Genomic DNA, 21,329 nt, shown 5'->3' with positions numbered 1-21,329 from the left:
GTGACTACTGCCAGAGTTACATAGGGGGAAAAAAACTGTCCAAGAAAGTGTCTTCTGACTTGTCCTGGCCTTCAGAAAATATTAATGGATAACTAAACAAATCCTTACTTGTTGTCTAATCGGTTGTTCCTTATAATTCCTTAGCCTTGGGCGTTTTTTTCCCCTCAAATTTGAAATAAAACGAGCATGGAAGTTCACAGCTATAGGGGAGGACTAAGCAGTGGGAGCAGATGAATGAAGTGACTTCATCACACTTAAAGTAACACAGATAAAAATATACAAAATATGTAAGAACCCAAATTATTCCAGGACAGAATGGGCTTTTGTGTATTTTCTGTGACTAAAGTTACTTTCTGACTGTCAGCAAAAAAAGTTTGTGTTTGATTACTTATTCCTCCAAAAATGCAAAATGTGGAACAACTGCTAGCTGTCTGGGGTGGTTTTTTTGGGGGGGAAGGGTTGCATAGAGAGACCAAACGTGGGTGTCTGTGCGGCTTTTAGTTGTTATCTTCAAACTTCTGATGGACCAGGGGTGGAGCAAGAGCCTGGAGGAGCCAGGCTGAGCTGGGGGGTCTTCTGGGGGTCTGCTGAGCTAACTGGGGTGAGATGCTGGTTTGTAAAGCCCCTGTAGAAACCTGGCTCTGTCTGCAGAAGAGGAATGTGATCGATTCATCTGTCCTTGGGTCTCCTCCTCGTACTGGTTTTATTGCAGATTAACGTGAGCTCTCTTCCTTAATTTTGATGTGCTCCAAAAAAACAAGCCATGAAATAAGCCTTCCTATGCTGCCTTTTTTATTGCTTTTTTAAAATATAAGTTACTATGTTCGCATTGCTTCTGCACTTGGGAATTTAAGCAATACTTTGGTTAATCAGCTGGCAAATGAATATGTTGTGTGATAATTTAGAATTCTACCATAGGTATATCAGTTTCAAATATCGTTGAGAGTAACACTTTGATGATTAGCAGAGTTTGGTGAAGCTATGTAAAATAACTTCTCTGGGGGCAAAATTTCAAGTGTCCGAATGATCTACAGCATTAAAGTCTGAATCTAATGTAAATAGTCCTCGATATGCAGAATCGTCCCTTATTCAGTGGCAGGGAAGTCGTCAGTAGTAGACGGAATCTTGGGATTTGCTGTATTAGTGTCTGTCTCCAGCCAGCTCTCAGCTTTGAGGGGAGCATCTCCATCTGCCATGTGCTCAAAAGAATGAAATAGAAGATAACACCAATATAAAGACCCGGAAGTGCATTTTTCAAATCAACCATAGGACCATATAGCTTGGCCTTTCACACCATTTAAACCTCTTACAATGTTTTCTCAGAATCTTCGCCCTTATTTAAAGAACATACAGGGGAGTGAGTCCCTGGCACGTTTTGGTCTTACCTATTTCCCGAGAGTTAAATCTCAGACCAGCAGCCCCAGGACAGACTTGATTTTTGGAAGCTATTGCTGTTACTTAAACAAGTCGCGTGTATTTATGACCCGGAGTGAACATGTTTGTCCTGAGTTACAAATGGACTAGAAATGAGGAGTTGCTTTCTCACCATCTGAAATATTTGTTGGGTTATTTCCCCCCCTGGTATGCAGTAAACCACAATGCATAAGGCAAATCGGGAGAGGGGGGAATTCTTTTTTTTTTTATTATTATTTTTACCTTATTACAATAGATGATGAACTTCTTTCAGATAACTTTATTTTAATGCGGTCTGAATGCATAATTATTGACAAAGCAATACTCGAACTTTGATCCACTATGTCTTTCATATTTTCTGACCATAGTCTATACACTTTACAAAACTAGATGTAAACATAGTATCTATGCTGTAGTACATAAACCATCTGCAATTACATGGAAGAAGGCACGTAAAGATTTTTAATTTGACAAATGAAAAGGTACACCATGGTTGATACGGATGTTGGGATTGTTTTAAAATGCTTTCTTTAAAAGTCAGATTTCTCCCAGTGCAGGAAGGGGCTGCCAAATACGGTGCTTTTCCTGTCTTAGGCTGTGCCCCCAAATGGTAAGAGAGATTGGCAACAAATGGGTCGGGTTTTTTTTATTGTTGTTAGCAAAGTTGATATTTTAACTTCATTTTTTTGAAAAATAAATATATATTGAGTTTCTAGATGAGCGTGCACATCACATGAAATAAGGTTTTTTTTGTTTGAACTGCTTATCCTCTTACTCTCAGTTCCTGCGGAGATTAAATACTGTGATACCGCAGCTTTTCTTAACCAGTCACCTAAGATGCATCTAAAATAAAGTTGAGATACGTTAAAATTAAAAGATTCAAAAGCTAGAAATATGAAAAGTATCTTTATGACGTTCTTATTCCCTTTAAGGGAAAGGGAAGGGCACATTCATACCTAACTTGTTCACCGGGGGCAGGGGGGGTGTTGTTGGGGCCTTCATGTTGCACACCTGGTTAGCGAAAACTTCGTTAAATACTACTGACTAATAGCTATGCACTCAGCTGCTTAAAATACTGTTTTCCCCAACATTCCATGTGCCTTTTATTTTACTAACAAAAAAAGATGTGCCTTTATTTTACTAATACATGATCTGAAGTTGTTGAAAAAAAAAAAACCCCTTGTAGTGATGTCCACACTCTGAATTCCAGCTCCTGTGGATGCACCTGGCCGGGTACAGGGCAGGAGGAGGTCAATTGGGTTAAGTTTTCTTTGAGCTTTGCTTTTTCTTTTTTTTTCTTTTCCTTTCAATTAGATAAGAAATTCCCAAGCTCTTACCGGTAACTCATGACTCCAAACAAAATATGAAACATGGGGTCAATGAGTTGACGTTAAAACAAACGCAAATATTTTAAATTCACATGTTTATACAGATTTGTACTACACACTTAATCAAAAATATAGTGTAATATTCAATAAAATTAAATACACAAAATAAAGATTAACACTATACAAATCCTCTAGAAAAGCTTTTCCCCTCCTTCTAAGGGGGTTTGCAGTCTGCTTGATAACCATGGGCGATGAATAGTATACCTTTGGTTGGGTTTGACCGTTTCACTATTAAATGTACAGTGCAACTGAAACCTATTTCTAGATGAGCCGTTTCACATGAAACACTGCGTTTTGTACACCAAAACATGTTCTATGGCTTTCAATGTTATTCGTCACTTTCGTATTCTTCTTCTTCGTCACCTATGGGGTAGGACTGGATGTTGTTCTGGGTGTACATTTTTGTTTTAACAGGGCAGTTGTGATCCATGAGTATCGCCTGAAAGAAAACAGAGTGTGAATTAATATTCACATGAATGAGGCATTTCAGCTCAGCCTCTGCGTGTGGCTCCACCACCCCCACCCCCACATCGGGCTGCAGCCACCATTCAGGGCTTCACCCGTCCTCCCTCAAAGCAGAGCCCAAACTGATGGCAATTAGACCTTATTGCCCTCTACAACTACCTGAAAGGAGGTTGTAGCCAGGTGGGGGCCGGGCTCTTCCCCCAAGTATCAAGCGATAGGAAAGAGGAAACGGCCTCAAGTTCCACCAAGGGTGGTTTAGATTGGATATTAGACAAAATTTCTTCATCAATTAGATATTATTAGGCAAAATTTCTTCACTGAAAGGGCTATCAAGCGTTGGAACAGGCTGCCCAGGGAAGTGGTGGAGTCACCATCCCTGGAGGTATTTAAAAGACAGGTAGACATAGCGCTGAGGACGTGGTTCAGTGGTGGACTTGGCAGGGTTAGGTTGATGGTTGGACTCGATGATCTTAAAGGTCCCTTCCAACTTAAATGAATCTATGATTCTAAACCAAGCCCATAGGTCTGGGTGAGGTGAAGGTGGTACCTTGGCCATATAGATATCACCAGCCAATTTCTATTACCTTACTGCAGCCAGTATTTCAGCCCATGTGTTAAACTGAAATACATCTGCCTGCTCTCCGGTTAGAGTAATTTACCTCGCCTCTATTTAATCATCTATTCGAAGCTGGATGAATGAGCTGGACCGGTCCTGCTGCCTCGAGCTGAGCCTCCCTTACTGGCTTTGCTTTTCCCACCTCTTTCTGTGGAGCTCCAGACGGGCAGAGCCGGGCTCTGCTGGGAGCGGTGGGCCAAACGCTGCGACTGTACACCCACGGCAAGCTACAAGGGGTTATCCAGGGCAAGCTACAAGGGGCCGACCACACTATTACAGCCTTCGTGATGGATTTCTCCTGGGACCATCGGAGTCTGTACTTGGAGGAGTTGTGGAACTTATTTCACCTTGAGCGTGATTAAGTTTGGTTTTTAATTAATTGCACAAAGAGCACAAAGTAGGGACCCTCCTTTTGACTCTTTTCAAGCCCCAAAGTAAGGGCACATCCCCCCACTGCCCCAAAGTAAGGGCACATCCCTCCACTGCCACTTTGGGACCAGGAGTCACTTTGCATTTACAGGTATGTTGGGGGGGGCAGAAAGCATGAAAGGGGCTTGGGGAGAGACACTGCCCCTTCGGCAATTACCACGTTACACGTGAAATCCTGTCACTGACCAGGGAAGCACACAACAAACTTCGTATCTCTAGCAAACAACAGCAGCTCTTTTTTCTTTCCCCCCCATCCATGTTTAACTTTTCTGTTCCTCAGCCTTATTGAGTGTGTAAAAAAAAAAAAAAAAGAAAAAAAAAAGATAATTAAAACCACAATCAGTGCAGTCTGCAAAGGTCATAAGCAGGGATTAGCTGGAATCTCTGGGATTCTGCAGTCCAAATACGTGCAAAACGAAAGGTCTCTGGCCTCACATATGCCGCTCTTTCAGCAAGATTCATCCTTCCGGCTTTTCCGCTTGTGCCAGTACAAAGCGGGAGTAGCCTGTGCACCAGGTCCTGCTCCTGCCTTGCAGAGACGCGGCTCTGTGTAGCAAGACCACGAGCATGCAAAATTCCATTTTCTTTTCACCCAAATAAATGACTAGCAACCACATTTTGGGCCCGAGTCAACTTTGTTCAGCATGAGCCGCTGGTGACGGACATTGCCGCAAAGATCGGTGGTTGTTTTTCAGGATTTTCCCAGTCCTGGAATCACAAGAGGGCTTGCACTGCCTACTGACTGCACTGCCCTGTAATTCCTTCATTATTCCCATCACCTTGCTGTTTTAGGGATGTATCGGAACGCATTCGCCTGCTCTGAGACTCATCCCTGGGTACCACTGCGAGTCCCAGGGGACTGGGCGAGATTGCGGGCTTGGCCGAGCATCCTTCACCTTACGCACCATAGAGGGGCTGGGGAGCACTGGCTGCTCTAGAAAATTAAGTCATTGGCAAAGTTGTTTCAAAAACGAGTTAGGGTAAGACCCGTGGTACAGATAGGGTAAAAGACGCTGCTAATTTGTGATCTGTACGGAGGAAGGCGGAGGCAAAAAAGATGATGCAAAATACACTGTAGAGAACCATGGAAAAAAAATCCAGGTTGAGGCACGTGAAGGAATAAAAGAGAATTGGTCAATACAGTTCTGGCACTTCAAGGAAAACAAAAATGCCTTTTATACTGACTCCACCACAGCGTGTGCTGTTGCAGATGAATGTCTGCTGGACCTTGTTTCATGATAATCAATTTTATGACTTTGTAACATGTAACTAATAAAAAGGTTTGGTTTTTTTGTTTGTTTTTTTTTTAAATACACCTTGGACACAAAGAGAAGGGGGAGTTCATTCCAAAGATGACGCATGAGGGTGAAATAAACTGTGCGGGTCCAATTTTGGGGAAGTTCGAGGCGAAGATGCAGGAATAAGTTATCGTTTGTTTCACTGGGGAAAACCAAACCAAACCAAAACACAAAACCAAAAGAAAGAAACCATGTTATGCTTACCATTTTCTCCTCTTTGGCAGGTGGACTTCGAAGGAAAAAGCACAGGGGAGCGAAGAGGATATCCACGATCCCTATAATTGTCATGAGCCATGGAAATCCAATGGCCTTTGCAATGGCACCGCCAGCAGAGGGACCTTGTATAAATAAAAACCCTTTTCTGAAGATCGCTCAGACGCAGAATTTGCAGCAGTCACTTTAACCCACAGTAATTTTATATACAAAAAAATCCTGCCTTACAAATTGATTTGAGGAATGTAAAGACATGTTTGTAATTACAACATGAACCTTTCCTGGCTCCGTACTCCCCGTTCACTGAAGAAATCGGGGATGCTCCTAGAGGCGTCTGTATCACGCACTCCAGGAGGCAGGGGGTCAGCAGGGAGTTATTCCCCTCGCAGACTATTCGGAGCACAGCTGTGGTGTCAATTTAAAGTGTTCCAAGGCCTCCTTCCTGGGGATACCCTATTTGTGTTCAGTGCCTGACACTTTCAAGCCTCTTAGAGCTAACGAAGCTGAGCACGGCATCGCGGCACAGGCAGGGAACAGATGCCAAACATAATTCCCTCTGCTTTGATTTCTTGTAGAAAATACCAACCCCTGCTCATAAAGCCTGAAAATGCTCGTGGGATTCACACCTACCACCGTAGCATATTCTCTTTTCTTAACTCGGCGTTACAGGCAGGAAAAGGCTGGACTTACCTATGGCGAAGCCCATGCAAAAGGCAACATCAGCTATTGCGTACACGCTGCCATAGACCGACACGTGACGCAGATCTACGAGGTAGCCCATAATTGGCATCATGGAGGAGTCCACCATTCCTGGTCAGGAGGGAGGAAAACATATTTCAGGAAAATGCTACTGACTTGGGTGTTGGGTTTTTTTTTTTTGTTTTTTTTTTTTTTTCTTTTAACGCCTTGGCCAACTACGTGCTAAAACAGGATGCAAAACGGATGCAGCTAAAAGGATGCTTATTCTTAAATAAGTTTAAATTTTTCAAAATCTGCATTATCTTGTTCTTCAAGAACTGTTATCCATGTTTTTATGATCTTTACAGTGTCTGAGCTCAGGCATGGACATCCATGGATGTGTACACGTGACACTTGCCGGAGGGCAAGAGAGAAAGCACATCACAGAGCAGCTGTCTGTGCACAGGCTCGTACCTCACGTTACCAGCCAAGTACCTTTCATTGTGGGGAAAGTTATTTTGTGCGAGCTTGCACTTACTGTAGACCTAAAAGACTGCATTAGCTTCCAGTCAATCAAAATTATTACAGTGGTTTTAACAAGCCTTTTGATCCCCACTTTCATCGCTAGCAAGATACGGCACAAGACAGCTGAAAGAAACCTGCTGAGATGCTGCGTATTTGGAGTCGTGCTGTAACTTTTTTCCCCCCAACTACACATCCCTCGTGCGTGAAGAAGCCCCAGAACATTTGCTGACCAGCCAAGTGCTAAAACCCAAGCCACGGCCACCACTCCGGCCTGACCGCGTGGCCCAGCACAAGCAAAGTTCACACATACCACTGGTGCGGAAAAGAACTTAAATAGAAACTTTTGTAGGAAGTGGGTTTTGGGCAGCGCATCGCTTTATTTCTGAAAACAAGGTATAAATTCACGGACAGTTTGAAAGATTGGTTTAGGTCGAATGAGCAATTCTGGGCGGTCTTCAGAATCCAGCTCATCTCACAGGAGCCCGGTTCAAACTGCCTTGAGCACCCTCCTTTAATCCTTCTTGCCTTACCTACCAGTTTGGGCCGCGGCTCAGGCCTCACTACTGCCAGGCCAGAATGGCAACAAAACTGATTTTCCACGTAACTTCATATAAAATCGTTTTTACATAACCAACAGACTGCAGGAAGTCATTGTAGTTTTTCTTACCAATGGCAAATCCAACTCCAAAGTTTGGTGCTATGAGCCCGTAAATGTTTTTAGCAAACGGTACCTATAAAGGAAATTTCAGGCAGTTCATTAAGTCACGTTGCACATGCTAATGAGGTTCGTTTTCTATTTCTAGGATAAATTCTCAGAATAGTTACGGCACGCTTGGTACCGATGTGCAAGTTAGAATTTGATCCTTGTTCTGGGCTCCTGTTTCAGACAACTGTGCCTTTAAACCACTGGCATGCTTAATGTTATGAGCAAGAATAAACTTTTGAGTGACAGCTCAAAAAAAAAAAATAAAAAAATCATCCTCCTCCTCTCAGAGCCATTCTTCCTTAAAGTAATTGAAGCACTGCAATTTGAAAGCTCTCAAAACTCTGATCTGGAACCTATTAACTGCACATTGTTTAATAACGCATCATAAAGAGGAAACTTCAGCAAAATCTCATGGGGAAAGCACATATTTGAAGATGAACACGCGAACATTTAGACGGTTTGAAAGTTAACGTGATCTCCTACTTACGCACAAAATGCTTATTCCCACGATTAGCATCCCGAGTAAAGCACAAAGCCACCTACCAAAGAAGAAACATCCCTCAGAGATCGGCGATGCAGAGACTTTAGAGCTGATCTTGAACGTTTCAGAGTCACGCCTGAACCGCTCAGTTACACAATCAAAGCAGCAACACGCTCAAAAAAAAGTGATTTTGCTACTATAGAACAAACTTTAATAATTTCCATCATCAATAAACCGCCCTGGGAAACACTGGAAACGGTACATGAACAGACTGGCAGATTATTAGTATTTTTAAATTAAGCGTACCTTCCCATTTTGTGCGCAAGTATTCCGAAAAGATTAGTCCCAATGAGATAAGAGATACTAGCTGGGAGAAACGCAACGCCTGAAAAATATGAATGAGATGTTTTATCAGCAATGATTTTACTGAAGTGCTAGAAGAAACTAATAAATTCCAGACACTGCAATTTTGGTTCGAACGCATCTAACAGAGTCTTTGTGCATAGCCTCCAAAAAAAAAAAAAAAAAAAAATATCAAATATCCGGTTTATTGCAGCCTTTTCATGAAATCTAAGGATATCATCTATGAAATGCGGGAGCGATGTGATGTCTTTGAAAAGAGTTTTTTTTCAGCATCAGCTACAGGCAGCGGTATGGGAGAGGCGACAGAACAACAAAGAGCAAAAAGTTGATATCTAACTACAATAAGCTTCGGTCAAGGAAAGCAAGTCTTTCTTGGTTGCATGGCTTACGGAGCATATGCTCAGCACATGCAGCAAGCCCAGAGCGGCCAGGGGTGGGCGAATCCCTCCCTGGAGGAGCGGCCAGCAGGGTTACTGCTGTGGCTTTGCAGGTCACGGTCCCCCCCCCGGCTCTGAACGCCGGGAGCCCTCGTGTTAAGGCGAGTTTGTAATGCCATGATACACTCCTTGGTCAAGCGGCGACCAAAGCCAAGCCTTTATCAGTAACGTAAAGGTGAAAAAAACCTGAAAAACGTGGTTTTGAAATGACTTAGCCAATGTATTTACAGTAAAAGTTAATTTGAAAACAATCAGTTATTGGTATAAGTTTAAAAAAATAATTATCTGTAACAATTTGCAGATGAGGGCGCCCCTGTAAAGCCCTTCCAGCCCTGATGGAAGGGTGCCCGGATTCTCCCATCTCCCCCACATCCACTCGGAAAAACATACTGTTGGGACCAGCAATTTTTTTTTCTCGTCCTGAGGTTTCCACAGCAGCGGCCGGATCTGGAGTAGATGCCGGCTGCGAGCAGCGGCCGGAATTATCTCTGGTCTAAAAGCCAATTACAGCCCGTACGTGAGGATTCATCCTCTCCCTGCAGGGAAGGCGCAGGGGCAGGACCCAGACGGGGCGGGGGGGAAGTGTCAAAGGGAGAAACGCTGACGGAGAGCGGTGTGCCATTGCCTGCAGAGCACCAGGGAGGATGCCGCGGGCGTGCGCGAGAGCAGGGGCTGCCCTCGAGGAGAAGAGCTTGTATGAAAAATATCCGAGAGGCAGAAGAAGGGGGCGGCCGTGCCCAATGCCGGACCCTCGTGCAACGGTGTTCAAGGGTTCGCGTGTCCTGGAAGAAATAACGCAGTATTCTTCTGTTGTTCCTGTTAAGTTTTATGGAAAATTTAAGGGAAATAAAAGTGGGAAACCTGACAAAACTGGGGAAGCTTGACAAATCAGCGCATGCCACGAGGAGCCTCCCATTTGGTCACTGTTGAATCAGGTAATTCAGATTTAGACAGCAGCTGTGACATGACGGTACACGATCGAGCCATTTCCTTTCAGTGTATATGCTCCTCATCTTTCACCAAGACAACAGAGATTTTCTCATTTCCTGCCTATCCATCTTCCTTCCTATCTCTCTGATATTCATAAGAAAAATAAAGAAAAAAAAAAAAAAAAGGAGAGGTAATTTTCAGCACAGCAATATCCTGCGGTTAAAATCCTTGTGGGTTACAACAGTGATGCTGGGGAAATATTTTCACCTGTGTAACCGCAGCTACTTCAGTACTGCTTGGAGCTACCTGTTTATACCAAACGGTCACATACAGCAGACCTCGACAGCCGTAAAAAAAAAAAAAAAGAAAGAATACTGCGAAGGTTTGTTAAATAAAACTTGCAGATTTGTGTGTAAGCTGTGGCATACTGAAGCAGAACCATAATTTTCTAAATAAGCTTTACACACAGTAACATTAATTGATCGAATCAAGGTTCTTTATACCTTCTTCAGATCAGGCTTCAAACAGCTGGATCTCCAAATTGCATAAGATAATAATTTGGTTAAAACCCTGCAGTTCCAGATATAATTTAAGAGGCTTAAAAACTTTAATTAATGTTGTCAAGCCAGACAAAGCGCAATGGAGTCAATTACTTATATCATTAAGGGGTAAAAATAGTCTTAATTTAAAATGGGTATTTTCCTTGTAGGAACCTCTATTCAACTAAGAGATTTATAAGTCTCATTTCCGTCGCGCCAGTTACGTGGAACTCCAGTGAGGGAGGTAGATAAGCCATCTTTGGTTTTCTTCATGAGGTTTAAAACGCCTAGGTTTGCGCGTTAACTTTGCCGTACTCCAGGCTAGCAGTCATGAGCACGTCTGACAGTACAGCAGCACGTGAAGGAGTGCTGCCACGGCCACCCTAGGTCTGAGTTTGCATTAATTAGAACTAAGGGTTGTGCTTTCGATGTGGCGTAGGGACACCTACGTTAAGATAGGGCAGGGATACTCATCGGACGCTAGCTGAACAGCATTTTCATGAAGGAGTTTTCTTTTTCTTTTGAATGCCATATATTAATACTAAAAAAATACCCTAAATGGCAAGTCACGGCACAGAACATTTGTTAACAAGATCAAATATATGTTGTGTTTTTAATGGTAACTCCTTCCTACACCCAAGATGATTCACATGAGCCTCCTGCACGCAGTTTGGCGCTCACTGGAAGTTAGTCCCTTTTTCTTCCCCGCCTTGTTCTCCTCAAAGAGAAAGTAACTGCCCCAGTTTTGCTCTCTAGCCTAACCTGACACATGGGACAAATCCCCAGTTTGCCTGTGGACACTGGTCTCCGGAGACTGTTGCAGGTCATAAGGTGGTCCAAGCTGGGGGTCTCCCATCGCTTCCTGTTGAATGGGATGATCAAGTAACCACCGGAAGGGTGTCACATCTGTCAGATCCAAGGGAAAATGCTCCTCGTGTCCTTCGTGGCTATTTTTTGAGTAAAGCCCATGCTTCTTCCACACCTGGCCAAGGAACAGCCCTGGAAGGACGATGTGTTGGCGTGGGCGTGCTCTGCACCAAAGATACCGCACCCGCTGGAGATTTCTGTGGCTGCCTGCTCCTGGCAATCCAAGCTAGAGCCGAGGAAGGATTCCCTCTGGGAAAAACCCCAAACAAATTGGCTCTGTGGCTCACGGGGCATCTCACAGCTGCCCAAGCCAACACTGGCTTCCAGAGGAGCTAGGACAAGCACCCTGCCCTGGCTGCCTCCATCTATTTCTCCTCGCAATGTGAGTGTTGCCCCTTACAGGAGCCTCTACTACAGTAACATCTACCCACTACCTATTTTTCTTACAAACCGATGTTTGCAATTGTGCAGGCACAACACTGACAATTTAAAGATAGTAAAAAAAAAAATACAAATAAATGACTACCCTGAAGTATATAAGGAGCCCATCATTAACAGGATCAGAAGTGAGACAATCATTAGACAAAATATAGCAATGCGAATAATATCCTGTACTTTACCAAGTTGCCACTTCTTTGAACACATGGTCTCCATCATCCAGATGGGTAACGCTGGCTCAAGCATGGCAATCGCCATGTTGGCAAAGCAGATTGATCCTTAGAGAAAGGAGGGGTGGGGGAAAAAGAAGTAGTAGTAATTATTTCTTTTGACTATGAACAAAAAAACACGCAAAAAAATGGATGTTTTTACATAAAGCGTTGCACTTTTTACAGTCCTATTTGTCATGCATCAGACGTTGATTAATGTCAAATAGAACAGAATGTAAAATCGCTGAAGACAAACTTTCTATATCTTTCTATTCTCCTAGAAATTCTACAATAAAGGTTAAGCTATTTCATAACGTGAAAGTCTGCAGTGAGCTTGATGACATTTAGAAAGTTCATGAGGTCTGACTGTTGTACAAACGATTAGCTAAACCTACAATCTTCTGGTCTTTATCTAGTCTCCTGGGGCCAAACCGGAGCCCTGCTGTGTGAGAGCCACAGGTTCTGACCCTCTGCCTCTGTCACCTGAGAATGACTGTGATGAGATAATGGAGGTCTCGATCCTAAAAATACCAAGAGACAACCCCAGAGATGTCTGTCCCCTAGAAAAGGGAATTTTGTGTGGCGATCCTGTAGCTAGCAGCCAGTAAGTCCGTGCAGCAAAGCACGAGTCCGGCTGAGCTTGCCCAGCCTTATGAATTTCAAATGCTTCCAAATCTTTTTTGAGTTTCTGGCCCTTTAGTCACCCAGCTGCAAAGGATAACGGGATAACAGGCGGTGGAAGTGCTGATTCAGTCTCTCCCGCCGGCTCAGCTCTGCCCTCCATCACCGCCTGCGGATCCGGATTCCAGAGGGTTTGTGTCAAGTTCTTCTGTCCTCAGTCGTGCACTTCGGCTTTAGTGCGGTGATTATTAAACCCCGTGGTATTTCTGTGGATTTGAGATGCCTTTCCCACTTACTCAAAAGACCCCGAGGCAGTCAAAGCCTAATGCGGGGCAACGGGACACGTCCCCTCTGCTAATCCCTTACAAAATGGCTTTCGAGGGAGCTTGGGAGTCACTGCTAGAAGCGACAACCTCAAACTTGTGTTACCACTTTTCTTCCTAATATTTATAATCTCTAAAATTTAATAAAATCTTCTAGACTCTTATAGTCATTTACCGTCCAAATTTTACATTTAAAAACAAACAAACACACACACCTTAATTTGTCTGAGGTCAGAGAAACATTATTTCCGCTGGAACAAGTTCCTCATCATGCAGTTGAAAACAAAATGAGCACTGATGCCATTCTTTGCTCAAACCAGTCAGAATATATTAGACTGCGTATCCATGATTCCCAAAATGACCTCACAGGCCAGCAGGCTCACTCCCTTCCCGGGGCAAGTAGCCACCGGTCAGCACTGCCTTACCCTACGGATGAAAGGTTCGATCCAAAGCCAACCTTTCCACTCCGGTGCAAGCTCCCGCTAACGCAGTATCTGTGAGGAGCCCCAGTGAAACACCTTGGGGCTTCCCTCTTCCAAGCCGAAAATCAGCCACACTCCAGCTGCTTCCTCGATGCTGGAAAAACAACTCAAGCCACACAAAGCGCAGCCAGAGGAAGCGGGGCCATTCTAACAGACACGGCTTAAAGAGCAAAGGCCTTATTCTGCTCTTCACAAACTTCACAAAGAAATGAGAAACAGGCGTGCGTGCGTCTGTGGCGTCACTTCTCATTAGGTGAGGAAGCATCACCAGAGCTGACCAAAGTACATCGGTACATGGTGACAAAGGTACTTCAGATCTTGAAGATACACCCCAAAAGATAAGTGAGAGCCTGAGCCAGTACTCTGCAAACTCAGGGCAAAGCCCGATAGAGACCGTGCTACCTTAGCGAAGCTTCCCCCAGAAAAAGATAAAATATTTTTTCCCCCCCCCTCTGTCTTGCATGGAGCTGACCTCTCTTTAGAGGGCCGAGTCTCGAGGGCATAAATCCTACATTGTTTTTTTGTTTAAAAGTCCTGCGTTGGCCAGGAGGTGTGAAATTGCAACCTTCCAGCTGGATCGCATCTCCGGAGCAGAGAACCCACCCAGCTTTGGGCAGAGTGCCATAGACATCACTAGTATTTTTCTGTGGAAAAGCAGGTACCCGGTGAAAAGTTGTCCCGCACCTTCAAGGACCCATGTGCTCATGATGATCTCTGTCTCAACTCCGGTTTTTGGATCTGGTAATTTAAACTAACTTGCCTGTCAATGCAGCTTTGTCACTTGGTAGCACCTAAAGTTGCCATAATCCCTGTCAGTGAGGTCTGGCTGTGAGAATGACATCAACTTCATCCACTGAGCTCCTACTCGCAGTGACAAAGAGCGTCAATAATGTTTCTTTTCCCGTGGTCAGTGAGTACCGATGGCACTGACTTTGAAGCATCACCTCTGACATGATGCACAAAGCAGAGTCTGTATTTGCTCATATTTCTTTTCCCTGCAGAGGTTTTCATGGGAGCTTGCCGTATCATCTGGTCCTGTCCCTGATGCCCACATCTTTGTGACCTCCCCACCTGGACTGGCGAGTGCATGTTCAACAGGAATGGCCGCAGCGCATCCTACAGCAACTATTGCTGACACCAGAGGGGACCAGGAGGTAGGACTGGCCGTAGGGACTGCGACGCACAGCAAGGGAACGAGAGCACCGGCCTCCGATCTGCTCCGACAGTCACCACTATTAACTCACAGACAACATGGGTCATCAAGGAAAAACGTCACACTTTCAGAGAGAGAGGAACACCACGCTTGAGTTCAGGACGCCTTGTGTTAAAGGCTAATATCATGCTACAGATAAGCCAAATTGGTCAGAAAGTGCTCGTACTTTGAGAATACAAACAATTATGACTCAAGTGTATGACGCACACTCAGGAGATTGAATCTGAATTTGTACCATAAAATTAGTGTACCTAAATTGAGAGTGCAAGAAATACTTAAACTGTTGGTCCATTTGCAGTGTGCCTACAATGGCCCTAGGTTTTACTTGTGGTTAACAAGTCAGCCCACTAGAGATGCAGTCAATTTTTTAATGAGGTCATTAACGGGCTTAAAAGCCATTCAAACCTCTAATCTCCCTGAGCACGCAAACCCAATGGGACTTTTAACCTTCTCCTCTCTAATCATCGTATCTGAATATCGTACACAGTGTGGGACACTGACATTCAGAGCATCCTTGTGAAGCAGAAGATGTAGTATCCTGGCTTAGATGTGGAGAAATGTGGCATGGTGCCTTGACTGATTGCCTCAAAGTGTCAGATCACAGACCTAACTCTACCGTCCCAACGAACCGCTCACCCACCCTTCCCCGTTAATATCAGGGGCAGAAGTTCCCATCTTAGAAAACAGAGCAAGGAAATCACTAAACTCCTTCGGGCATGGGAGAGCAAATGAAACTTCCAGATCCTTTCCACTGTAAAAAGCGACAACTTCCCAACTGAAGCAACGAACATTTAAATAGTGTATTCCTGGTACATCAAGAAATCTGCACTTGGACCGATGTGCACTGGTAGGCCAGACAAAAGGCTGGGTTTATAGTTAGTATTTGGCATTCAGCTCTGGAAAAAAAAATAAAAATTGGTCTGTAAGGGAAATAAAGCAGGGGGAGAAGAAGCTGAAAGTACAGAACATCAGTATCGTCTGTACTGTCAAAGCACTGGGCAGCCTCTGTCCTGGGAGGCAGAGACCCCAGTTGCTGTACCCAACCCCGCCGGTAGCCCACCACAGGGACATTCTCGGATCCGGGGCACTGATGCCTGGTGGGAGGGGGACAGGTCAGCCAGAGCAGTTGTCAAGAGCAGGAGGGATGGGAACAGAGAGGGTTTTTATATTTCTACCCCTCTGTACATCCTTCCTTTCCCTTCCTCTGGCCATGCCCAGCCGCTGCGGATGGAAGATGGGAAGGGGAAACAGGAGGCACTGGCAATGCCTGCAGGCACACGCAGGGAAGCAAGAGGCAGAAAGAGCCAGGGCAGCCAAGGTAAGGTCTCCCTGACATGCACTGTCTTGATTCCAAGCTACACAGCCCTGAATCTTTTCACTATTTTGCTGCCCCACGACTGTTTGTGCAGCCCTGCTTTACACAGCCCCGAAACGTCAGCCGAAACAGCTTCAGAGAAGAGAATAGCTGCAGAAATCGAATGCCATGCAAATGCATTAGAAAATGGGAACAAAGCCCACCCCTGCTCTTAGCAGACATGGGACATGGTCAAAATATTGGGATACACGGTCTTTGGGTACCTTTTCCTTAGCTAAGACTAGTTTGGCATGAGCCAAGGTTCATCCTTGAAATCAGTCCCCTGGTCATATTTTGTGGTTTAAACCAAGTTCTGGTCACAGATTAGACCTTGGCAGGGATTACATTATTCTCCAGAAATCTCCTTTATATGCTAGATGAACCTCACCCTTCGGCACCTGCTTTAAGCACAGCAAGAGACAAAGTACTGAATCAGTTGAATGATAGATCTGACCTCTTACAACAGCTACTGTGTTTGCTACTCTTTTCCCTCAAATACTTCTATTAAAAGGTCTTTTAATGCTCCAAGAATTTCTCAAGGAAAAGTGTTTCTATAACTTCAGTCACAGCACAACCAAGTGTCTAGTCAAGAGTTCGGGTAATGGTCATTCCCCAAGAACACCAAGAAACAGCGAACCCGAAAAAACGCCTGGAAGAATTGCTTTCTTGGACAAGGGGGTTAGGATTAAGGAATAAACCAGTAAAAATTACAATCTCTTTTCAGATATTTTATGAACATTAAAGAGGGCCAGCCTTAATTACAGACTTCAGAATAAACATTCAACAAAAAACAATGCAAAAAGGCAAACTTCCCTTGAGACAGAAAGACTCAGTGGAGAAACGATGCATGTAATACCAAACGCCATTCACCATTCAACCCTGAAATATAATCCATGCTCTAGAGACCAAACTCACACCCTCTTCAAATGGAAATGAAGTTCAGTGTTGTTCCCTACGCCTGCCACGTCCTGGTGATCCCTCCCTCTGAAAGCCTTGGCCCCATTCACTTGCCTGACAGAAAGTTTCATGGCCACATCTCATCGCCTTAGCAAGCATCCACAAGTCATTAGTGTCCTCTCAGCTGGAAAGACACCTACATTTCAAACTTTCAGCCTGTTCCATTTCTACTGGCATATTCATTCTGTATGACCAACATGATTTTTTTTTTTTTTTTTTGAGTTTTATGTTAATGAAAACAGCAAATGACACTATTGTCAAACCAGCTCAGCCTGAGGCATTCCAGGATGCCAGGTATAACACCAGCAGACAGTTTAAATTAAAAAACAAACAAAACAAACAAACAAAAAAAAAGGATCTGGTACCTGCTGCAATAATGATATACGGGTCCTTCAAAAGTGTCAGCAACGGTGTCCCCTTCTGACTCTATGAAACAAAAGCTTGGAATTAGGAAAGGCAAAGCATCACCCGTTGCCCAGAGTGTTTTACCTTAATACTTACTTCTGCTTGTGCTCTGGACGGCTGCAGAACAAATAATTGAACAGCTGTGAAAAGAAATCAATACTGTAACATTTCTTCAAGTAGGGGGTTAGATGGTAAGAATACGAAAGGGATGTGCTACACGGCAATATTGACTCTTCGTATTTACTGACCTCCATCTAACAGAGCTAGTGCTGCCAGCACCAGGAAAGGAGAACTCTTCCCCACAAACTCATACATGACGCTCCCGAAAGGTGGGCCCACTGCCAGGGAGAAAGAAAGGACACAGTTGTGAAGCCACATCTGTGAACAAGCACCCTCTGCAAGCCTTTGGGCATCCTGCTATTGGCACTCAGTGACCAAAATACTCAATTTAAAAAAAACAAACCAAAACTCAACACGAAGCTCACCAATGATGACAATAACCGTATTCGTCACTCCCCAAAATACTCTTATCATAGAATGTGTTGAGTTGGAAGGGACCTTTAAAGGTTGTCTAGTCCAACCCCCCTGCAGTAAGCAGGGACATCTTTAACTAGATCAGATTGCTCACAGCCTCATCAAGCCTGGCCTTGAACATCTCCAGGGATGGGGCTGTCACCACCTCTCTGGGCAACGGTCCATGTAAACAAACCCCAAACGTCTCAGAGATTATTGCCTGCCATACGTATCTGCATGAGAGATGTGCTTCTGTGGGAAAAACCATTCTTAACATGCACCATGAATCTAATCTGGAGATGGAACAATAACATTGCACTCGAAATTCCTCTGCTGCTCTCACAGGGCACAAGCACATGCTATGGGGATGGCTGAGGGGTGGTTTCTCTTGCCAGCGGAGTCTCCATCTCACTGACCTAATACTCCCATAGCGAGGCCTCCTAGTGCAATTCCCATTGCGTTGCCTCTCTCTTCATCATCTGTATATACACTGGCGAGCATACCCATCCCTAAAATAAATTAAAGAAAAAAAAGCACAACACAAAGTTAGGCAGCTGTGTACTGCAGTTTATGGTTATCATTTGCCAGCCCCACTAAACATTATACAGGCCTGACAGCTGGTATCTCTCTAGATATAAATACAAATATATACATATATATATACATATATGTATATCTCCCCTCCACATGGAATTCACCTTGAAGCAAAAAGGAGTTTTGGCAAATGTAAATGGTCTCTAAGACCATGTTCCATTATACAGTATTACTCAGGTAATTTAATGATGCCCTCATTTGCTAGCTTCTTTGTCCCTGCCTTTTTCACAAGGCTTTTAGATGATGCTTTTCAACTAGGTGAAACAAAGCTTTTGACAAGTATTCACTATCGGTTATTTATACTCCGGGCACTTGACACGAAGGTCTGGTGGCCACTCCCAGCTGTAGCTGTGGTCAGTGCTGGCTCCTGCTGCAGGCATGAGATATTATGCTGAGCTGATTACTTTGAAAATGAGTATTTTGAGTTCAGCATCCCAAATTAAAGGATTCTTTCGACCTTGCTCTTCACATGCCTCACTTCTGCATTTGATGACGAGCCTTCATTTCACAAAAGGAAACATGAAGCCCAATCTATTTGTGTTTTCTGCAAAGCATTCAGGCACTAGAGGCAGAGGTAAATGCTGCAGAAGAGTCCTCATAGAAATTAATAATTCTGTTTTCAAATCAAGGTTTAAGTAGGACTCGGTAAATAGGGTCCACAGCTACACAATGAGCCAGAAAAAGAAAACAAAATATTGCATGATTGATGATTAAGTGAATACAATCCATCACGTGTCCCAAAAGTGCAGAGGTCCTCTGCAGATGAAGATGCTTAGAAAACCGAGGAGGACACCAAAGTGTTTGCGTGAGCAGTTGAAGATCAAGTCAGCAAACGATATCAGAATTCACAATGAGTTTGTGAGACTTGGAGAAATATTCAGGGGAAAAAACAGGAGGCAATACAAAGAAGATAACACAAAGTTTTACATGTGGACAGGAATGATTACATGCACAAACGCAGGGCGGGTAAAAGACTGATTGGCACCATACTACAGAAAACTTCCTCTGCCTGTGAGACACATGAACTAACTCTCACTGCTCCTGGCCCTTGTAAGGAGTCGGAGCTTCTTCTGAGTGCTGGGTCTGGTTCTGGTGCAGCACAAGAAGAAAGGTGGGGGTCACTGGAGACTGTCATACAGACTTATAAAAATATCTGTGAGGGGCAACTGCAGGACTTTTAATTTAAAACCAGAAAGGAGAAAACTAATGTGAGCTGGAGCACCTCTCCTGTGAGGACAGGCTGAGAGAGTTGGGGTTGTTCAGCCTGGAGAAGAGAAGGCTCCGGGGACACCTTATAGCCCCTTCCAGTACCTAAAGGGGCTACAGGAAAGATGGGAAGTGACTCTTTATGAGGGAGTGGAGCCATAGGACAAGGGGGAACAGTTTTAAACTGAAAGAGAGGAGATTTAGATTAGATATCAGGAAGAAATACTTTACTGTGAGGGTGGTGAGACACCGGCCCAGGCTGCCCAGAGAAGCTGTGGATGCCCCATTCCTGGAGGCGTCCAAGGCCAGGCTGGATGGGGCTTTGGGCAACCTGGGCTGGTGGGAGGTGTCCCTGCCCAGGGCAGGGGGGTTGGAACTAGATGACCTTTAAGGTCCCTTCCAACCGAAATCATTCTATGATTCAACGTGATAATAGTCCTGCAATGTGAAAAAAAGCTACAAAGAGAAAAGAAACTGTTCTTCATGTTCTCTCAAGTATAGGAAGTAGAAATGGATTTACGTGACCATATGGAGGCTTTAGATGAGACATCAGAAAAATCTTCCTGACAGTAAAGGTATGTAAGCACAAAGCTAGATGCTGAGGGCGTTTCTGGAGGCTTCTGAAAACACGCCTATCAAGTATGCGTGAGGAATGATAGATACAACGCTGATCCTGCCTTCAGGAAGGGGGTGGACTAGATGGTCTCTTGGCCTTTTCTGCTGTATTTTCTAGGTTGTCTGTGAAAAAAGCCACATACTCGTCTAAAAGCTGTATCTCGAGGTGCACATTTCCACAGGGACTGAGTTAAAGCTGAACAATGATTTTGATTCTGGCATGTCTTCCCTGTGGAAAGCTTGATTTGTAACCTTAACTGGTACTAGGAGGAGAGATGGATTTTCTTGTCTCCACCCCTCCTGCTTGTCTTTGCCTTCCCCATCCCTGGCTCCTCACCCCAGCCCCTGCCTGCTCCCTCAGCCACATCCCCACTCTTCCCACTGCTCACCCAGGCTTAAACCTCCCTGCTTCCCTGGTGCTTGTTGAGCAGCTTCCAAACCATCTTAAGCATAGGGAGCTTCTTGCTCCCAGTTTGAAATCTCAGTCTGGGGCTTTGCATCTCCTCATCTGCCCCAGGCAGCACTGCCCAGATGTGGGCTGCAGCACGATCCCTGCAAAAGGAACCTCAGAGGAATTCAGCTGCCAAATTCTTCTTAAGTTTCTATGGAGTGTGTGTGAACCCTGCTTATAGACCAGTCCAACTTGGAAGGGGGAACTTTCCCAAGGAAGCCAGAAGACACACTCTTTACAAATCACTGGTATTCATCTCCCTACCCAAGCCAAATTTATATTTCTGCTGCCGTCACAGGAAACTTTTCCAATAAAAGACTGCAAAATGTCCTAATATGAACAAAACATATTTCCCTGGTCTCAGTCATGGTTAAATAATTTGGGCTGAAAACCCATACTCCATTTCACCTACTCATTTAAAAATGATAACCTTGTATTGGAAATCTGGTACAGGTAAACTGAGTCCAAACTGGCAGATGACATGGTAAGTCCTTGAAAACAACATTTTGCAACATAAATTTCAGTAACAGACAGAGCTGCTATCCCTTCTACAATAAGTACCAACATCAGTTCCCGATGACCTTTAAAATGGCTAAAAAC

General features: G+C 44.3%; 1 protein-coding gene across 2 annotated transcripts in view; it reads right to left on the bottom strand.

The window, feature by feature from the left end:
• Nucleotides 1-1,612: 1,612 nt before the first annotated feature.
• Nucleotides 1,613-21,329, bottom strand: part of SLC18A2 (solute carrier family 18 member A2) — a 32,845-nt gene continuing 13,128 nt past the window's right edge. For both annotated transcript variants that reach the window (XM_074592202.1, XM_074592201.1), the window contains exons 6-16: nucleotides 18,280-18,372; nucleotides 17,599-17,688; nucleotides 17,447-17,490; nucleotides 17,311-17,371; nucleotides 11,969-12,064; nucleotides 8,519-8,597; nucleotides 8,219-8,270; nucleotides 7,693-7,756; nucleotides 6,513-6,632; nucleotides 5,814-5,947; nucleotides 1,613-3,240 (exon numbers count right to left, since the gene is read on the bottom strand). In XM_074592202.1, coding sequence (XP_074448303.1) covers nucleotides 3,130-3,240; nucleotides 5,814-5,947; nucleotides 6,513-6,632; nucleotides 7,693-7,756; nucleotides 8,219-8,270; nucleotides 8,519-8,597; nucleotides 11,969-12,064; nucleotides 17,311-17,371; nucleotides 17,447-17,490; nucleotides 17,599-17,688; nucleotides 18,280-18,372 — 944 coding nt within the window. In that variant the 3' untranslated portion in view covers nucleotides 1,613-3,129. The remainder of the gene's footprint in view (nucleotides 3,241-5,813; nucleotides 5,948-6,512; nucleotides 6,633-7,692; nucleotides 7,757-8,218; nucleotides 8,271-8,518; nucleotides 8,598-11,968; nucleotides 12,065-17,310; nucleotides 17,372-17,446; nucleotides 17,491-17,598; nucleotides 17,689-18,279; nucleotides 18,373-21,329) is intronic.

This window comes from Larus michahellis, chromosome 6 (genome assembly GCF_964199755.1).
Source record: "Larus michahellis chromosome 6, bLarMic1.1, whole genome shotgun sequence".
In the NCBI taxonomy this organism is placed as follows: Eukaryota; Metazoa; Chordata; class Aves; order Charadriiformes; family Laridae; genus Larus; species Larus michahellis.
Note: the sequence above shows the minus strand (reverse complement) of the source record. Positions and strands in the feature narration are given on the sequence as shown.